The 20,099-nt window shown below is 44.0% G+C and overlaps 1 protein-coding gene across 3 annotated transcripts in view; it reads right to left on the reverse strand.

Moving 5' to 3' along the window:
- The window catches only part of RYR3 (ryanodine receptor 3), a gene marked incomplete at its 5' end in the record, with an annotated part of 535,717 nt that overhangs the window by 40,284 nt on the left and 475,334 nt on the right, over nt 1–20,099 (reverse strand). For 2 of the 3 annotated variants that reach the window (XM_079768748.1, XM_079768747.1), the window contains 11 exons: nt 866–922; nt 1,893–1,944; nt 2,343–2,449; nt 3,981–4,077; nt 6,836–6,948; nt 7,636–7,767; nt 9,376–9,435; nt 9,743–9,913; nt 12,372–12,386; nt 16,625–16,717; nt 16,822–16,909. In XM_079768748.1, the coding sequence (XP_079624874.1) occupies nt 866–922; nt 1,893–1,944; nt 2,343–2,449; nt 3,981–4,077; nt 6,836–6,948; nt 7,636–7,767; nt 9,376–9,435; nt 9,743–9,913; nt 12,372–12,386; nt 16,625–16,717; nt 16,822–16,909 (985 nt within the window). The remainder of the gene's footprint in view (nt 1–865; nt 923–1,892; nt 1,945–2,342; nt 2,450–3,980; nt 4,078–6,835; nt 6,949–7,635; nt 7,768–9,375; nt 9,436–9,742; nt 9,914–12,371; nt 12,387–16,624; nt 16,718–16,821; nt 16,910–20,099) is intronic. The other variant, XM_079768746.1, reaches the window with a different exon arrangement.

Here is a 20,099-nt window from a genome sequence, read left to right on the forward strand (position 1 = left end):
CCTAAGGAAGGCAACACACAAAGAAGAGCTTTGAAGTTTATTGTCAGATGCTACTCAGCTTTCCAGAACTGTCCACCTGCAATTCACTCATATTTTGATGACTAATTTTCCACTTTTGGTAAGAAAGGCAACATGGTCCATTCCTCTTTTATACTATGATTATAGGAAGTGACCTCAGATTAAAATGTGTTTGATTTCAATGTCCTGCCATACAAAGAGACCTGCGGAGTGGTCACCTGGAGTTTACCTGTGAGACTATAGAAAACACCCACTTACCTAGGAAGTTCAGACCACAGTCAACAGAGACTCTATTGGATATGGGATACCAGAATGCCAAGGCTTTCCAGAACTGTAATTATATTCATTTATTGTCACTGTTGTGTACTTTGTCTATAAAAGAGTACAAGTCAACTAATATAGTGTTATCTTGGGAGATTTAGGGTTCTGCATTGCCTCAAAAATAAAAATCGCTATTATTGTACTACATTTACAAATCAGTAGGGCCCAAACCATCCCAGTGTCTTCGTTGCTTTGAATTTTCATTTTTGGATGTTTGAATTTGTCCTTCTTTGGCCCATTACTACCATACTTGGGTAGAAGTATAAACTTTCCCAGAAGAACTAACCTAGTAGGTGGTTTGCTGACTGACTGGCTGCCTGCTACCTTTCCTCAGGCAGGAAGGCAGACAGACAGACAGATAACAGAGCCACAGCTAACAGAGTGCTTTATCCAGGCAGACTTTTGTGTTTGCTACCAGATACACATGGTGGGTGGGCCACATGGGTGGGCCACATGGCTGTCAGCACCCACCTCTGAAGGTTGGCTTTGGAGGGTGGCCCTGTCTTCAATCTTAGTGAAAACTTACTTCAAATGTTTTTTCCTTGTCTTCCTCCTCTTCTTCATCCTCCCCATTCTGACAACTCTGGATTCGGTGGAACAGAGAAAGGAGACAGACAATCACATTACAGGTGGACCTGAAAATCAAGACTGTCCCGCTGTGCGGCAGGGGACAGGACTCAATTCACAGGACCTCACGCATGTTGTAAAACCAGGGACATTCTGACCACCGTGGGGCAACTTTCTACTCTAAATGCCACCTTTGCAGTTACAAAGAGGTTCAGAAATGAGAATGGGAACGCCAAGACCACACAATTGATGAGGACCCATCTGGTTTAAACAGAGACCTGAATTCTCTCACCCAGTCAAGTTCTAGTGTAAATCAAGAGATAGGAGCACAGGGAGCTGTCCCTTTCGGAACAAGAACCAGGGGCTTGGGAAGATCAGAGACACCTAGAATGTAAATCCCTAAGTGCCCCTTCCCATCGTGGCCATGTGGTATCTCTGGTCAAGGAAAAGGTGCTCTGTACCCCTACATGTCCCCCTTTCTGCCTGACACGAAGGTTTCCCATTTGAGAAGGAGCAGTTCCCTTAGCCACTCAGCATTCCAGAGGTCACCATTCCTCCAGGCGACACAGAAACAACATCTCTGGCCCTGCTGCCTCCTTTAGAACACTAGGATCTCCCTCTGTTTCTGAGCCTGTTTCCAAACGTACTGAACTTCCTTTGCCTACAGATGTGTTTGAACAGTTGGATGCATCTGAACACTGAGTGAAAATGCCAGGGCTGTCTGTATGTCCAGGCCCTGTTTAGCTGGTTTAGATCTGTCATGTGATCCTAGCCACTAGTACCCACTGTTTCTGCAAAGCCTCAAGGTTTCTTAGGAGGACAGTGGAGTGGTTTACTAGTGTCACCCGTATGGCACATGGACTGTGCTCTGCCTGGAGCTCACGTCATGACCGAGTCCCAGGCCTGCTGCTCAGCATGACAGATTCTGTGCTGAAGAGGTCTAAGGAGAGAGAATGACTGAGGCAGTGGGCAGGAACCAGGTGTACCTTGGCCATCATGCTGGAATAGGAGGTGTACAAAGGGTCGTCTTCCAATTTGCTGGAAAGAATAAAGGAAGTATTTAGCAGGCTACCTTCAAGGCCCAGTGGAAAAGACTAAGAGCCACATAAATCTTGAATGATATATGTACTAGTGAATTAATTAGACCCCCCACACCCACCCTGATTCTGAGAAACCACTCTGGGAACCTGAGTGGGCACTGGCCTGCCATGGAATTCAGGGAGGAAGGTTACAGTGTGAGGCTGCTTAATCTTTTAGACCAGTGAGTGTCTGGCATTATGATGAGAGGGCCGTGGCTTATGGGGTTTCCCTAGATGTTTCCTGATGGCCAACATGAGGGCAGCAAGGAGGGCGGCTCAAATCTGGCAGCCCCTCTGCAGGCACTGCCATCCGTGAGAGGAGGGTGTGGGAGGAGCGGGTGCCTTGATGGTGCTGACCTCCTCTCCGTGAGAGCATTGCGGCTGAAGTGGAGAACGATCTGGTGCAGTGGGTCTGGCTGCTTTTCCGTCTCCGCCTCCTCCTCCTCTTCCGCCCTGGGGGATTTCTACACAGACCAATGCAGACAGGTTTTAGGCGTGGATTTCAGCATGTGCCACACAACTGCATGCGAGCAGAGAGAAGGCAAAGCGCAAGGCACAGAGTGCGTCAGACTACAAGCACAAAGAGAAACCACTATGTCACGTATTTATTTCAGGACAGAAGCCCTAAGGGTGCAGGGTTTGGCATATAAATGGATATGCTTTTTTCAGTCAAAGAAACATTCCAATTTTGGGTTAAAACAAGATGAAAGGAAAAGCCAAAGCCTGACTGTAGCCGAGGCCCTCCACACGCCAATCAGCAAGACTCATGCAAGCTCTGGGCACCCGAACTCAGGAGGGCAGCCCTGGACAGTCACTGAGAGGCTGGGCCTCTTCACCTGAACTTGCTTTTGGAGAACTCGGCTGGAAAAGGGATGAGGCAAGAGTGACACAGCCCTGGAGCCATTTGGGGGCTAGTACTACTCTAGACTCAACCTGGCTCAACATTTCTCTTTCCTAACCTCACTCCTGATTCTAAAATTCTTGTTCCTGAGAGATGCCATTCTGGAGCTGCAAGCCTTACAGTTTCTCCTCTTGTCGAGTCTCTATCTCCTTTTACAGCAAGGGCTGATGCCAGAGGTAAAAGTGAGCTCACTAGCACAGCCAGCAGGGTGGACCATATTCAGCAAACTGGTGAGAACTGCATAGATTGTGTGAATGGTTCAGAAGAAGTACACAGCCGAAATGATGCTCACTGCCAACTTCACACTAATCGAGACTGAAGGGCACATATGAAAACAATGAGGGCCATAAAAGACAAATGGAAGGAAAGTAGTGGAGAAAATATGAAAGGGAAAAAAAAGAGGGGCAGAGGGAAAAAGGAAGAGAATGATAGAAAGATATAAAAAGAGGAAGAAATGTGGGAAACTGAATATGAGAAACACGGGGCAAGAGTAACAGAGAGAATAAGGGCTAAGAGAAATAAGAAAAAGTGAAAAAATAATCAACCATGGTTCGGCTAAATTATAGGAGGGTTTATTTTTTTCCTGGACCAGGATGAAGCTCTGTGGTCTGCTACAGCTCCCTGCCTTCCCCCTGGGGTATAATTGTAAGTAGTTTTACAGTGTGATGTCTGTTAGAGATGGGGCATGACACATTTTCTGAGGGCCAACTACAGAAACGTGGAATGTAGGAAGGGGAATTAGATGTGCCTTCCTAACATGGATGCAGGGCCTGGGCTCAGGCTGGCGGCCTCCTGCGACCAGTGGTGCTCAAAACTTAGCGAGAATTTCTCATGGCATGGCCGTGCATCCCAGGAAATATTAGTTGTTAATAATGATGACGAACAGGACAACAGTGATTAGCACCTCCAAGTGAAATTCATTCTCTGGCTCTTATGGCCATTAGCAGGGCTTCCCCCTGATAATTTATGCCATTAGTTCCTTTCAAATTTACACACTCGATTTTTGCGAATCTTTAACTGTTATAACGCACACACGAATACAGAAATCAAATTCATTCACACTCATATCTGCTCCCAGTTGTGTCAGTACTTACAGCCAAATCCTGTACTAGTCTCTCTTCAAAGGAATACTCCTCTGTTTCTATCCAAAATCTCTGATAGCCATGGAGGAAGAGGTTAATAGAGCGGTGCCTGAGCGGAAGGGGTGAGAGTGAGGTCAAGAGGGATCCATGGGACACCTTACTTTAGTTTGGGAGGTTAACAGTTAGTAAGCAGAACAGACTTTTGTACAATTCTTATCCTCTGATTGGTCAGAGTAGCCAATAGCACACCACCATAAGCATTTATTTCAAAGAAACCAGAACCCTCTAACACAGAGCTTTCTGAATGTCTGGGGCAACTTCTGAATGAACTAACAATGGTTAGTGGAAGGCCAGGAGGTAACCATGATCCTGGTCTCACAAGGTCTTTATCACATTTCCTCTCTAGGAACAGTCCAGAAGTATTTGTTTAATACAGTAATTTGGTTCTTCCTTTTTGGCCGACCACCTCTCCAGTTGATCCCATCTAAATCATGCTGTCGGTGAGTGGGTTAGTCTCAGATATACTTTACAGGGCCTCCAAGGAGCCATGCCTGCAAGGCGCTCCAGCTTTTACTTAGGAAGTTAAGGCTGCGCTCATTAGCATGACTCCAGTGTGCCCTGTGGGGTCTGGCTGTGGCCCTGGTTGCTGAAAACGCTGAATAACTGGCACAAGCCACTCACTCCCTAGAAGCCAGGTTTGACTTCTGGGAAAATTAGCCACTGAATAGCAGTCAATGGGTTACCAAATGTGAGGATAGCGGTGAGGAGGGAAGGAGAGAAAAGGAAGATGAAGGTCAAGACCAGAGTCATCAAGACCCTGGCCATGGTTTCCCGTAAAACACAGCCATTGCTAGCTTTCTTTAAAATCTGACCAATCAGAGTTATGTAAAAAAATTGTACAACTTTGTGTCTTTATGGTAATGTTAAATCATGGTCAAGGAAGGAGGAGTGTGCAGAGAATGAGCAGGTCCCTCCATAGGTTACATTACCATTAAAATGGGTATAAGCCTGTCATACTGAGTTTTTTCATTAACCTTTTCCAGCCAAACCCGTTGAAAGGTGCTCAGGAAGAAATTGTTAATTTTGTGTCTGGAGAAAAGCACACAGGTTTTCTTTTAAAAACTAACATCAGAGAAACAGTTTCCACATAATAAAAGCAATTCCTTTAGCCCTTTAGTTTGGAAGATTCCATGCAGTCTACGACATCACAAAATGAAGAAGAGGTGTGGTCTTCCACCATTAGCTCCTTAGACAGTTTTTATTGTTGCTGTTATGAAATCTCCTACATTCCTCCACCCTAAGGGGAAATCCAGGGCAACTCCCCAAAACAACTGTGTTAGGGGTGGGATGGCTACGTTTCATCAAGGACACAGTGAATTCCTGAACTTACTGTTACCCACACAAGGGTAGAGTTGCTGAAGGAGCAACCAAAATATGAAAGGGTGGTAGTAGCATCCTCAGTGTATTTTTTTTTTTAAAGCTTGTTTTTGAGAGGTGAAATTTCTGCCTAGCTGGTCCTGGAGATATGTGCTTAGAGCTGAGCTCTTCTGGAGGCCAAATTAGCACAACGTCAGGCACGAATCCCCACCAGAGAGGAGTGTGCATGCCTTCTGATGTTTCACCACTTCTTGAAAACAGACAAAACCCTATGCTTTTTGCTTTTTCTACTGGGCTATGAATTTCTTTGTTGTTTTTTGGCTAGGACTTCAGCAGCCTTCATTCCCATGACAGCTTGACTTAATTTTCAGCTTTTCATTAATGAATTCTATTTGATTCTGTGGTGCCTGATCCCCTTCCAAAGACACTAGTCTGTTTTCTCGAGAGACCTGGAGAAGCAGGTGTGTCTCAGAGGCCATGATTCTCCACCATCTTCAAAGACCCCAACTAGGGAAGCTCAATTGGCCAGTTGATTCAGGAGAGGGTTACAGGACACTCTGGACAAATGATGGCCAAGATGCACAATTTGATAAAAGTAAAATGTCAAGCATAGAAATAGTACTTTATCTGATTTTCCAAAAAAACAAAAACCTACCTGGGATTCAGAATGTACTTGTCCAAGTCAGTTTATTTTTCCCAACCAGGTGAGGATGTTCCTATTGATTTGAACGCTGATAAAGCAGAGGCTGATACATAATTATCAGCTTTATTTATTGATCACAGACCTGACCTCACTAATTCTGAAATTAGTCTGAGGATGGAATGTGATCACATCACCAGTGACAGTGAGTCCAAGGGGTCAGTGCTGGCCCAATCTGTACTGGTACTCAGCATGTGTGTTCACACACATTCCAGACAAGCCTTCACATAATTTTAAATACCAGGATAAAGGCATCATGTCCATGACTAGCCTCTTGGGACAGTGCCCTTTCTTCACCTTGAAGGCACATACACTGGGCAAAGGATTCTCAAGTTACATTTCTGTACCTGCTGAGGAAACACAGTGATTTTGGTGTCATCCAAGTGCCTGAGCAGAGAAATATTGTTTGATCTGTTGATGGAATTTAGAAGGAAGTAGTTGACAAAACAGTTCCTTTATTCCAGGGTGCCTTTACATCCTCACAAAGAACCCCTCGTAGGTAAAACTAGAGAGTTTCCATATGCTTACGTGGCTGACTTCATGTGCAAAACAGTGAGCTGAGGAAGGCATGGGGTACTAGGGAATCTCATCTGGTTTCAGTTTTTATGCTTACCTTGATTGCCTTAGCAGGCCATGATACCACATGAAGACTGTAATGGCTCCATGGGTGAAGGACTCCAATGTCTACCTCTTGGATCATGAGTGTCGGGGCCAGAAGAGAGCCCGGCTGTGGGAGGATACCTTAATTCCCACCACTGGCTCACAATACAGAAGATGACGGAATACTTGCCTGGGCAGGTTGTAGAGAGGGGCCATCCTGAAACAGGCCACCACTGCCCGTTTCCGCTGCTTAGACAACAGCTTGTGCCAGACTGCCTTCTTGGACCTCAAAGGCTGCTCCACCTGAGGAGAAATCACATGGGCAGGGGAGCACAGGCTGACAGGGTGGCGAAGGTGGTCATCTTCAGCCCAGACTTCTCAACCCTGCAAGAATTTTGATTTCTCAACTGTAGTCAGTAAGATGTACCCATTAGTACAGTGGTCGGCAAACTCATTAGTCAACAGAGCCAGATATCAACAGTACAATGATTGAAATTTCTTTTGAGAGCCGAAAACCGACTTCTGCGCATGGGCCACGAAGTTTCAATCGCACTGTACATGCGCGCCCGCACGTGGTATTTTGTGGAAGAGCCACACTCAAGGGGCCAAAAAGCCACATGTGGCTCATGAGCCACAGTTTGCCGACCACTGCATTAGTGGATGATTCAATTTGTGGAGGTATTAAGTTTGCTTTCTTCTCCTAACTGTGGTTGGCTATTTATTGATTAACAGAAGCTTTACAAATGGGTAGGGGACTTCAACAGGTCATTTGAGCTAATGGCAAACATTTGTAAAACACTGGAAGGGGAAAGAATTGAGGAGTCTTCTACCATGAAGCACCAAGATGACACATGGGTGTGAGCTGGGATGATCCTTGCTTCTTGTTTTCTGTCTTACAAGAACATGATTAACTAAGAGCTGAGTGTAGACAGGAGCTTTGTATTATCCAAGGTAGTCTTGCTTCCCCAGTCCTCAGCAGATGCTCCTTACCTGCTCCAGGTGGAAGACAGCTGCTGAAATTCTCTGCACACGCTCCACGGTCTTTTCTGGATTGGAAGGTTCTTCACTCTTCAAAACATCCTTGTAGAGATTCAGTTGCCACTTTACAGCCGGATCATCAGACTGAAAATTAAAGCTCATACATGAGATGAGGCATCTCTGATACCTCCTGTACTGAAATAGCCTTTCATGTCTAGCACGGTTTCATATTAATCAAGACGGTATTCTATTATTGCCCCTCTCTTATTTTCTCTATTATCTTCTTCTGGAATACCATAGATGCTGTGCAGGAACTTCTCATTCTAGCCCATATGTCCCTTAACTCTTCTATTCCTTTCTCTACACTGAATTCTAATTCCTTAAGGCAAACTTCCAATTCATAAATTCTTTTTAAGCTGTGTCTAGTCTATTTTTTTTACACATAAATTGGATTTTTAGTTTCAATGACTATTTTTGATTTTTATAATCACTATGAGGTCTTTTTCAATAATATCTTCCTTCTTCTTAACAAAGATTATGTCCAAGTCTTGATTTATGGATTCTATTGCTACTTTATCTCTTTAAATATTTTAACTACACTTAAACTCCTTTCTGCAGTTCCTTCGGCTTGAATTCTTCTTTTTGTTGCATTTTCTGGCTAATAGCAGTGGGTTTCCTTTCACACTTTGTATTTTTTAAATATGAGCTTGTCTTTAGGAGGAGTTCTATTAACTGGCATCTCAGCCCATATCCCAGGGGATGGAGTCTCTACAAGTGGTTTCATGGTTGTCTTTGCAGGAGATTCATGTATTTCACTGGTTCAAGGCTAATTATTTGTAAGTTTCTTGCTCTGAAATTATGCACAATATGAGTAATTAAGTCCCACAGCTATCTTCCTTTAAGGTTATTAAAAACATCAGCCCCTAAAATACATATCTAGTACAGAGAACTCTACAAGTTTTCCCAACTGCATCAACCTCTCCTCAATACTATGATTTAGTATGTCTTCTTTTTTTCTGCCACTTGGGATTTCTTTTTACTGCCCTTTTTTGGGGAGTATGTCCCCCTCCCCTATCATTCCTATATGTTTGGGATGAAAAGAAGAGGCTATTTGTGTCAGCCTAGTTCTCCATCTCAGGGAATAATGTATCTGGTCTCTGCCCTGCTCCCAGGGCCCTGGGGCTCAGTGCACATTGCAGGGCTGCCACCTCACTGCTGCAGATACTCTTGAGGAAAGAGCTGTTCAGATTCGCAGGCCTGGGAAAATATCAGATAGCCTTTACAATAAATAAAAAATTATCTTGATTTTTCTGATTATACCAACTCAGATACAAAAATAGTTTGTTTTCAAGTCTCTAGAGCAGGATGTACCAAGATTCTCCCCAGGTGTCCTGCTTCACAGTTTAGCAAGCACCACTGTCAGAAAAGCTGAGGCCTGACCCAGCCCCGAGCCCCCTCCTTGTATTCATGCTCACAGGACCACATGAACACACACACCACGTACACCTACGGTCTCTGCTCACTCACTTCCGGCTGAATGGGAGTGGGGAGAATGCTTTACTGGATGCCTCTTTGCAACAGCAAAGGAAAGAACAAAAATATAAAAATTAAGGGCAGGGAGCTAGTCCTACCAATTTAACACAAGTACTCTGAGACTGTTTCTAGAAAAACATGAGTAAATTAAGCGTGAAGATGGCACCCGGAAGCCAGAAGGAGGCCTGTGTGTGTCCTCATTGTCTTCCTATGCATCACCTTTTCCTGCAAGTGCAAATTATTCCGCAGGTGTTCCTTCACCTCTTCATCGGTGTCCCTCTGTGGAAAGAGATGTTCCATTTTATTCCCAGAGGTCACTATGCAAATGTAAGGTAGGGTGCAGGACGTATAGACAGCCAAAGGAGAGTTTTCCTGGGATCTTTATTCCAAGAACGAAAGAAGAGAAATGACAGGCGTCTTCCAAAGGGAACATGCTAACTCCCTGACCAGCTCCAACAATGAGGGCGTGCTGCCTTTGCGCACCTTGGATTCTGTCCATCTGCTCCCACCCTCCACCCAGAGGAGGACGGAGCGCCTGTCCCCACCACCTGTCTTACATGCTCAGCCACGGCAGGCGGGCACTTACGCAGCTGTATCGTGATTTTGCGAGGGAGATCAGCTCCTGATCGCCCGGGGTGCACATATTCAAACCAATAGGCAACATTTTCTTGAGCGCAGCCACGATGAGGGAGGTCTGGATGGAATACAAGTCTCCCCTCCGCTTCGTCTTCTTCCGCTCCTGGTCCTGCCCTCCAGACTAGGAGACGAGGGTGACATAAACAGAGGGGCTCAGTGATTCTGAAAGGGGCAGCCTGCCTCCTTGTGGCCCTGTCAGTACAGGCAGGGCCTCAGTACATTTCAAAGGACAGTAAAAGGAGTGTGTTCAACAGCCAACCAGGTGGCCCTGAAACCCCAGCCCCCTCCTTGTGCGCATGCTCACAGGACCACATGAACACACACACACCACGGACACCTATGGTCTCTGCTCACTCACTTCCGGGCTGAATGAACAGATAAAACTGGTGTTTTCAACAAATGATTTGAGAACTGGCCAAATGACTCTGGCTCACACTTTCTCATCCCTCACAGGGAGAGTTCATCCAAGGAAGCGGTGAGTTTCAGAGAAGAGTCCAGTGCACTGGGCTGAGGCAACCAACCCAGGACCCTCAGTGTCTACAACACACGGTGGTGGGGTAGGGGGGCTCAATCAGACAAGGCCCTGCGGTGACCGCATTTTTCATGATGTCAGGCCCTGCAAGAGCAAAGCTTCCCAGGCGGTACCTTATTAGCAGGACTCTGCCTCAGCTAATGGGCACCTGCTGAAAGTATAAGTGTGTATGTGTGTGTGTGGGGTGGGGTGGGGGGAGGCTGGAGAGCCAGAAGCAGAAAATGAAGTCAGGGACGCCGAGGAAGAGCAAACTGGTGCTCACCAAAGCTCTGCTTCATGAGGTGCCCAAGAGTATCTGCAGCAATGAGGTGGCAGCCCTGCAATGTGCACTGAGCCCCAGGGCCCTGGGAGCAGGGCAGGGACCAGATGCCAACCCTAGAACTGGCGTCTAAGACCTGGGACCCTGGGCTGGAGCAGAGTTCATTTCATACAGGGTTGCCTTTCAGAGAGAAGAGGGGGGTCAGAATGAACAAGTGCCTTGGGAGGATCTCTTTCAATTACTTTCCAAAGTGTGAAAGGTTCATAATTATTAATAGACACTCTTAAAATGATGCGATTTCTGTCACCCAGCTCGTGGCAGCGGCACCTGCAGGTGGTTATATCACAGAAACCTCAGCAAAGCCCCTGACCAGCAAGGGAATTTTACAGGCTGCAGGGCCACTGTGGGCCGGGTGCTCCAAAACAGCAGGTCAGACCCGGACCGCAGTGGGAGGCGGCAGGAGAAATATGAGCGGGAGGAAGAAATGAGGCTAAGAAGCAGCGGCTTCTTGTGTTCCAGAACACGGTCAGAAAGCTGGCTCACACAGGACCACAGGAGTCCGCGCTATCACTTCCCGAGCGCTTGCAAGGTTCCGTCATGTTCTACCTCCGGTGCAGAATTCTAAAGGTTGCAGCTAAGGCTAAACTCATTTACAGTCTAAATTACCCTTGAAAATGTTTCAAATCATTCATGAAGGATACAACCCAGTTTTAAGTATATAAACTATGAGATACCCTGTACATCTTATAAATTTAAAAGATAACTTGCAGCATGCTGTTTACAATACAGTAAAAGTGCAAGATGTAACGATGTGGATTTGATTCACAATTAAAATAGTTTATTGCTCACTCTCTATTTTATCTCACCAGTCCCAGCAGTTTATGATCAAATGCTGCTTATATGCTGTGACTCCAATGTGCCTGCTACTGAAATAAGACATTTCTAATCCTCCCAACAACTCTAAAATAGAAACAAGTCGGTTTTATTGATGAGAACATGATGCTCAGAAAGTAAGTGATTCTTGCAAGGTCACCAAACCAGTAGCATCTGAGTCAATATGTAGACCCCAGCTCTCTGTCCATGGCTCCCTTTCCCCTTTCTAACCAAGGGCTACCTGGGGCCCAGTTCCTGCACGCCCCCTCTCTCTCCACATTCCTGAGGGAGAGTGCTCGGGACAATGGCAGCAGATACACGTTAATGAAGAGATAGAGAAATATTTCCAAGCAAGAACCTGTATGGATCACTGGAAAATTGTCTTAAGGTTTATTACACCATATATACATTCTATGCAAAAATTCATGGTTATCTGCTGATTTCAAATCCTGGAGGTTAGTCCTTGGCAAACCCTCTTTGAATCATAGGAACCTTGTACAAGAGGCAGGAATGTACAGTGTGAAGGGCTGGGACCACTGACAGTAAGTGGGATTCTGACGCTGCAGGGCACAGCAGGGGAGCATCGCCCAGGTCTCAAGCCCTGTCAGTATGCCTATCCTTGTTAGCATGTGGCCGCAGGGTGGCAGCTTAGGAAGGGAGCAGAGCTAGCAAGGAGACCTCGGGTAGGTTAGGGCGAGGCTTGGCTGGCTTCCCCGGCTTTCCCATTCCAGGGTGGGTAGGCCTACATTCACTCTTTGACAGGCAGTTGTCTTCCCTGGAGCAGGCCTGGGGACATCCAGGTGAGAACATCCATCATGTACCACCCCCCGCTGGTGATCACAGGGCAGAGGGTGGCCAGAGCCTGAGACCTCTAATACTAGAACAGAAAAGACACGTCATGCATTTGACCTGTACCTTTACTTGCATGGCCTGTGTGGAAAGACAAAAGAAAAGAAACAAGGAGAAGAGTCAGTCAGTAAAAGCAAGGGTCCAAGGCATAAGGTACCACATGTTAGTCATAGCTTCTGAGCCCCAGTTCCTCAGCCAACACAACAGAAACTCAACCGCTCTGGGAGCCAGTTGAACATGGCATGTAGAGTGAATGGGAGATTAGGATGGAGGTTAATTTGGCCATGAAGACTTATACCCAGACCAGGCAAGGTACCCCTGGGCCAAGATCATCTCAGAGACCAGCCTTCCAGAGTGTGTGACATTCACACCCAGGTCTTCAGATAAATGCTCTAGACCTAAAGTCTTTCCTGCTCCCCCTTACTTTCACCTGGGTGAGCTGCAGACAATCTGTCATGTAACCAAAGACCCCATTTTGTTTTTCTTCCTTCCACCCACATTATCACCTCTAGCAGATCTGTGGTTACCAAAATATGTAAATGTCTAATTACTATGTTGTATAGCCGAAACTAATATTATATGTCAACTATAGTTAAAAAAAATAAATTTAAAAAAAAAAGAAGAAGAAAAAGAGAGGGCAGCTCTGCGCTCAAGGGTGATGGGTGTGCTTCTGCTAAAAGTTTGCTTTTTAAAAAAGGACTCTAGGAGTATCTCAGGTGGTTCACAATCACTCCACAGCCTGAAGGATGGAGCACCTCCCTTCTTGTGTTGTGACCTTTATATACCTTAGGTCAAAGCCTCCCATACCCTATAGGTTCTCATTTTATTCTTCATATGTTGCTAAGATTAGTTAACTCAATGCATTTTTGCTAATATTGGAAATAGGTTTTTTAAAAAGTTGCCTAGAGCTTTTTATTTTCTAAACAAAAATTTATGAATTCCTATAACTTCAAAATTGTTTCATTTCCCCCAGTAGTTGAAGATGATTTTATGTGTGAACTTAAGGAAAAAACACAGACTTTTAAGGGATGAAGGAGGTGAAGAAGGAAAGAGGGCAGAGAGAAGGCGAAAGGAGAGGGAGAAAAGAGAGGGAGAGAGGTGAGAGGGAGAGGGAGATAGAGAGCACTCAAGCTGCAGATGTACAAGAACAAAAGAAATAAAAATAAAAACAAAAAAGGTGGGGGGCTGGAGGGATAAGAGAGAGAGAGATTGAGATTGAGAGAGAGAGAGAAGAATAGAGGAGAGAAGAGAAGGGAAGAGTGAATAATAGGCGATACTGGAGTAAGAAGAAACACACACCCAATTGTGAACACCCTTAAAAAACAGACATCTTCTAAACTATTCCCTGTCCTTTTACAGTACACTGAAACCCCTCATGGGGTGGAGTGGCTTTAAATAATGAGTCACTCCAATATTTCTTGCATCACAATTCTTTCATTGTTTAAAATCTTGGTCAAGGAACTGGCATTTCTTGGGCTAACTGTGTTCTAACTTACCATTGCCCTCCGAGGAAGCTGCTGCCATTTTTCCAGAAAACAAAACCAGTTTAAAAACAAAACAAAAAAACATGTGCTCAGCTTCATTATGTTTAGCTTAACATACATTTGCAAACTGGTGTTATATTAACAAAATATACAATGAGCTCTCAAAAACCATCTGCTTTAGCCTCCAGAGAACTCACACATCGTTGAACTGACCTCAGTTAACCAAGTCTGAGAAGGGTGGCCCACTGTACATTTTTCTCTGCTTCCCTTCCATTCGCATGGCGAGTGCAGTGTGTGAACATGCAGCATTCCAGTATAACGGCTGCCATGTGCACTGCGGCCAAGTACACTTACACACCAGAATTCAATTACGAGTGGAGATAAAAGCAAGCACAGGTGACAAGTGACCATTCAGAGCAGGTAGTAGAGAGAACCTCTCATTTCAGGGAGGCAAAGGCAATGAGAATTCAATTGATAATTGGAAGAATATCCCCCCTCCTTGGCTTCTCAATATGTAATTCTACATCCAAAAAACAGCAGTAATGACTATGAGTTGCTGTTTTGGAGGCATGTATCTCTCTGAAATAGTGCCCTGCACGTATGTAATATTATTTTTTCCCTAGAGATGCAATTTGATATTGACTTTTAAACAAAACATCCTAGTAGAGCTGCGGGGAGTCAGGTAAATTGGGGCCCAGAGGAGTTAAGTGAATGAGGCAAGGCCATACCTCCAGTCAAGAGTTGGGCCAAAGGTAAGACTTAGCTTACTTTTAGTCTCTAGTCCTATTTACTATCACATTTTGTGTCTCAACAGATGTAAAAGGAACAATATTAATATTTGTTGCCCCGAGGAACATGGCAAATATTATTTAATATCTAGGGAGGGTCCTCACATCCATTATACTATAACTTTGACTTTATCCCATGTGTCTCAGAAAAAACTGGCATACAATGTCAATGGGAATGAAGTGAAAGTGTTTGCTCCTATAGACTAACCTTATCAACAGGGGAGATGCAAAGATTCTGAATATGACCATCCTCTGACAAGACAAACATACCCTTTTCCTCATACAGTGATGTGAATGAACATGATTTCAGGTTAGTTTGTTAGTAGGTTAGTTGTGAAATGTCAATTCTTTTCACCTCATCTCTTTCCAAGTGTAAACCCAAGGACCCAAAAGTATCTACTCAGCACCAGAAGGTTGAGATGTCTTTGCCATTTCTGCTTCTCTGGGATCTGAATCCTTGTATCAGATTCATTTCCACTGCTTTGCTGTCATCGATGATGATGACAATGAATTCTAGCTGGTTCATTCCTGAGCCAATGGATATACTCTAAGTTGAAGGTAGCATGGAATCTGTCCGGGATTTATTTAGGTAGGCAGGGTCAAAGGAGAGCCTGTGGTGGCTGTAAGAAAACCCTTCAGAGGGAACTTAAGATAAATGTCCAGGGATCAGAAGTCTGAAATATCCTATATACCTGACACGAGCAGCAGATGTGTTTGCTAAAAGTTGAATGCAAAATAATTTTTTGAAAATCAAATAAACAATATAAAGCTCAAAAGGATCCACCATAGGTAAAGTTCCTAAGATTCCTCTTGAATGTGAATATGCACTCCTGATTGCTCCACTTTGCATGTACACAATTTTATTTATAAAACTTTATAGAAAGTGTATATCAGATTCAAAACTTCAAGAATCATTTTTTTTGGATGCTGGAAGAAGTATTAGTGTCAACATAGCTAAATGATGGAAGGGCGGGAAGTTCAGAGTGACTGAGCTGATCAGAGCTAGCCAGACATGGTGGAGATGAGTGTTGATTTTTGGGGTCCTACCAGCCCCTTGTCTGCAGCTCCACATACATAGGTCTTCTATCTCAAAAGATTATTTGGAATGATGCCCCAAGAACTACACTACAAACCCATCTTTCCAGAACAGATTTTCACTTTTGAGGGGTCCCCAAGCATAATCCACCTTCATATTCCTCTAAGTCAGCACTGTACAAGCAACGAGAGAGACACACATCCCAGGTATTACATGTCACTTATACTTGACATACATAGTCAATACTCATTGAGGCATGCTTCTCAAGGGAAGAGAGTCAAAGGTAAGCCATAACAGCTGGTAACAAAACATCCCATTTAAGTAAGCCTGGCTTTTGTATATACACCTGAAGGAGTGTGTCTCAGAATTCTCTCCAATCAAAATAGCAAAGTCTTTCTGTGTAGAGCTGACCTAGAAGGACCTGGAGGCCAGTTCTCCTTCCCATATTCCTGCTATAGTCCTCCTTATATGTAACTTTTTTTTTTTTGTCAGACAGATATCTGGTATGCCCTCTTTCAAACATTTCCTCCAGGGAGATGGACAAATGTATCAGTTTCTGAATGCAACTCATGTGGAAAATAAACAGAAGGCATTAAGAGGTCAGCACAGTTGAAACAGAGCAGCTACTGGATGTTCCAGATAGGAGGAAAACAAGTATACTGTAAGAATATGTACTAATGAAATCCTCAAAGCAAAATAATTTTCTAATCAGAAGGTGACTCTAGGCACCTGTATTTTTGCCAGGTCACCACACAGGAAGTCGTTCTATTTTAAAATGCCTTAGGCAAGCCTTGAAACATAAACTTTTGGACATACAAGCAGCTATTTATTCATAAAAATGTGATGACCATGCTTATTTGAGAACAGTTCTTCTGTTCATTCTCAAAGAAACAACAATGGAGATTGTTGGTTTGACTTAAATGCTGTACAGAGTGGATTCCTTTATACATCAGAGATACATAGCTTAGGTGAAGGTTGAAAAGTCTTTGAAATTGATTTCTAAGAACTTACTTTTGACATCTTGCTTTTGCTGTCTCCAGTTAAAAATGCCAAATTATTAATTTCATTCTGAATCACAAAATTTTGCTCTTCCCTCTTGAAGTTCTAAGTGGGGGGCGAGGGGAATAAAAAAGCAGACATTACAAGACAGTTCCCTGAGGCCTGTACCTTTCACGCTGTCTCTAAGCCCAGGGCCCAGGATTCCTTACGTGAGACTTGCACCACAGGATGAAGACCTCTGCCACCATGCGGAAGAGCTGGTCAGAGTCAGCATCGGGGCTTTTGAGCCAGTTGGATCTGAGTTGAAAAGTAAAGGAATATGCATATGAAATTCAGTACTAATTAAAATAATCACACTCATTGGACATCGGATGCACACATTTATCCAGATAAAACTTTATTCCTATAAGGCTATCATCAATATACTCCTTCCATGCTTAGTTATAGACATGTATTGTAGATATTTTAGAGGACTTACAATAATCATTTCCATTGTTTCCAAAGGATTTAAGGATTATTTTAGCAAACAGATGTTAGAAATCAACATTTCAAAACTGTCAAAGATAGGCTTTTTTCTTTTTCTTTAAGCGGATGAAGTAATTAAGGTCACACTCTAACTTTTGGGACAAATGCCCTTTAATACATAAAGCAGGCAAAATCAGGAAAGTCTTGGTTGTTATGCCATCTAGTCTTGTCATTTACACTTGTCATTGTCAAATCTCTGAAATGCTGAGCACTTTACAAACAGTTCAGGCTTCATTCCTTTTTCTTACAAAGCCAGTTTTATGAATAAAATTTGTAAGACAATATGTTTTTCACTGTTGACTGAAGTGCTTGGCAGAGACCAAATACCTCCTATGCCATCTGAAATTGTTTGGAAACTCCCCATAAATGGGCATTATCCATTTCTTTAAAAACATACACATACACAAAACAGGCTTAACAAAACCAGCTGCATTTATTTAAAAACAAACAAACACAGTAGCAGCAAGAAGGCTAAATTGCAGTAGAATTCAGTCAACTTCTAAAAGTTCTCTTTCCCTTAAGTATCTTACACATTTGAATTAAATTATATTTTGAAAGGGCTGGGTGAGCTGGCATTTTCAAATATCTATAAAGAGTGATGTAGAAATTAAATTGTCTATCGCCTTCCTTAAAGAAAACTTTGGCTTTCATGGATGGCCTGAAAAACCCAATGTCCCTTGGTGCATGCAGGGTAATAGCTATCAAAAGCCAGTTCCCTAAGTCCTGGGACATCAGAATGAATTGGCCTGAGCAGCCTTACATTCTTCCCATTCACAGAGAGCACGCACCAGGCTAAGGAAGAAAGGTGAAGACTGAGGCCAAGACCACTTTTGGGTCCCTCTCTCATCTCCTGAATTCCTTACTGCCCTGAGTTCCAGCCTCATTAGATGTTATCTAATCCTTCTTGTTTTCTTTTCCAACTATTCTCTCCTTTATGTGGCAGACACTATAGGTTGTTTACTCAGTCTCTTCCCTTCATAGGAACAAAACCCCGTTTTATTCAGGATGGCACTGTGCCCTGCTGAAGGTCACATTACCCAGCTTCCCCTGAGAGATCACCATGTGACTAAGTTCTGATCAATGAGCTGGAAGTGGTAGTTGTTGGATGAGCCTTCTAGAAAAGCTTTCTAAAAAGGGATCAGATAGCTGAAGGTGCCTTTTTGCCTTCCTGCTTCCTGTCTGGAATGATAATATGATGGTTCTAATTGGCATTTTACATTATAAAGTAACTTTGAAGACGGAAGCCAATGTTAAGGATAAAAAGACAAAGCACTGAGGTTCTCAGAGCAGCACCACACTAGTCCTGGGCTGGGTATCTCTGGACTTCTTTTATATGTGAGAGCTAACTTCTACTTCGTTTAGGCCACTGTAATCATGTATCCATTAGCCGGAAGCCAAATGCAATCCAAACTTGAGGCTTAAGATCGATAACGCTTTTTGATTTCTTTCATATTGATTTTTCAGGAGCACTTTTTCATGGTCAAGTGTCAAGTTTGATCAGAACTGGCAGCTGTTCATTCTTTCGTGTTTCGGTTTAAACAAGCCTTATAGGTTTGCACTGTGCCCTGAGTGGGAAGGGACGAGAGCCATAGTCTCTCCTACCAAAGAAAAGCACAGCCACAGGCAGTGTGAGTAGTAGCAGCACAGAAAACAACCTGAGGTCAACATTTCCTCCCAGGAGAAAGAAGACGATTTTGATCCCTTTGCCTTCATATGGGAAGGCAGTTTCTTCTGAATTAATTTGGTTTTCACCACTCTTCTTCTAAGAGGCAAACCTTTACTCTTTATTTCTGGTGAACTCCTTTCGTCAGGTTCAGAGTGGTGGGTGTGCATGAAGAATATCTAATTAAATGTCTCCCCCATGTTCACAAACTCACTGCACCTCTCTCAAGCCAGATTAAGATGGTATTTGCACATGAGAAGATCCTGACCTCGCCTCTCCTATTTTCCCAAAGCCTTTCTTCCCCTAACACAGTGATGGCGAACCTATGACACGCGTGTCAGCACTGACATGTGTAGCCATTTCTGATGACGCGCGGCCACTGAGGCGGCCGCATGCCGAGGATGAAACATTTGCTGCTCCTGAGGATGAAACATTTGCGAAATAATGTTTTTTCCTCAAAGTGACACACTACCCGAGTTATGCTCAGTTTTTTGGCAAAGTTTGACACACCAAGCTCAAAAGGTTGCCCATCACTGCCCTAACATGATGTACCAGGCTCATCTTCCCCTGCTCCCAGTCTCCCACAGAATTCATGACCGCTCTTAATATTCAGACACTTGATCCTTTTGGAGGCACTAAGCTGATTCCCGAGTCTCTTTTCATCTGCACTGCATGCTGCCAAAGGGCCGTGGGAAAACGCAAGGCTGTAGGTGGGAAGAAGGTTGGGTTTAGGGGTAATGATCAGTGGGGGTGATGGCTGAAGCAACGCCAAGTGGATAAAATTAATGAGCATATTAATGGAGAAAAGAAGCACAATAATAAACTCCTGGATGATGGCAAGAGTAAAGAGAGTTTGACTTCCATTCTCAAAAAGATAAGTTATCAGATTTTGAAAGAAAGTAAAGCCATGCTCCTATGTTCATGGTCAGGTTGTCTGACTTAGAGGGAGGAGCGTCTCTCAGCCTTATTCCCGAGCCTCCAGGAGAAGACACAGCCTGAAGCAGTCACCACACAGGGTTCCCTTCAACAGGCTGAGAGATGGGTTTTCTCCAAAAATCACACTATTTAAAGTTGCTTATTTCCATGTTCTGATTGTTTCTGATTTCCAGCGAGTTGCACTTTTTGAGAAAGTGAGTGAAGCCAGTGTGTCTTGTAGAGAGATTGTCCTGGACCTATGCTGACCTAATATCTTCTGGATGAGGAGATGGAGAGCTGATTTGCCCTGCCCTGCCCGCCCCACACCACACTTGGAATTCCTGCTTGTTCTGGGTCAGCCTCAGGCTGAACACTGACACACGG

Source organism: Cnephaeus nilssonii (genome assembly GCF_951640355.1).
Source record: "Cnephaeus nilssonii genome assembly, chromosome: 4".
Lineage (NCBI taxonomy): Eukaryota > Metazoa > Chordata > Mammalia > Chiroptera > Vespertilionidae > Cnephaeus > Cnephaeus nilssonii.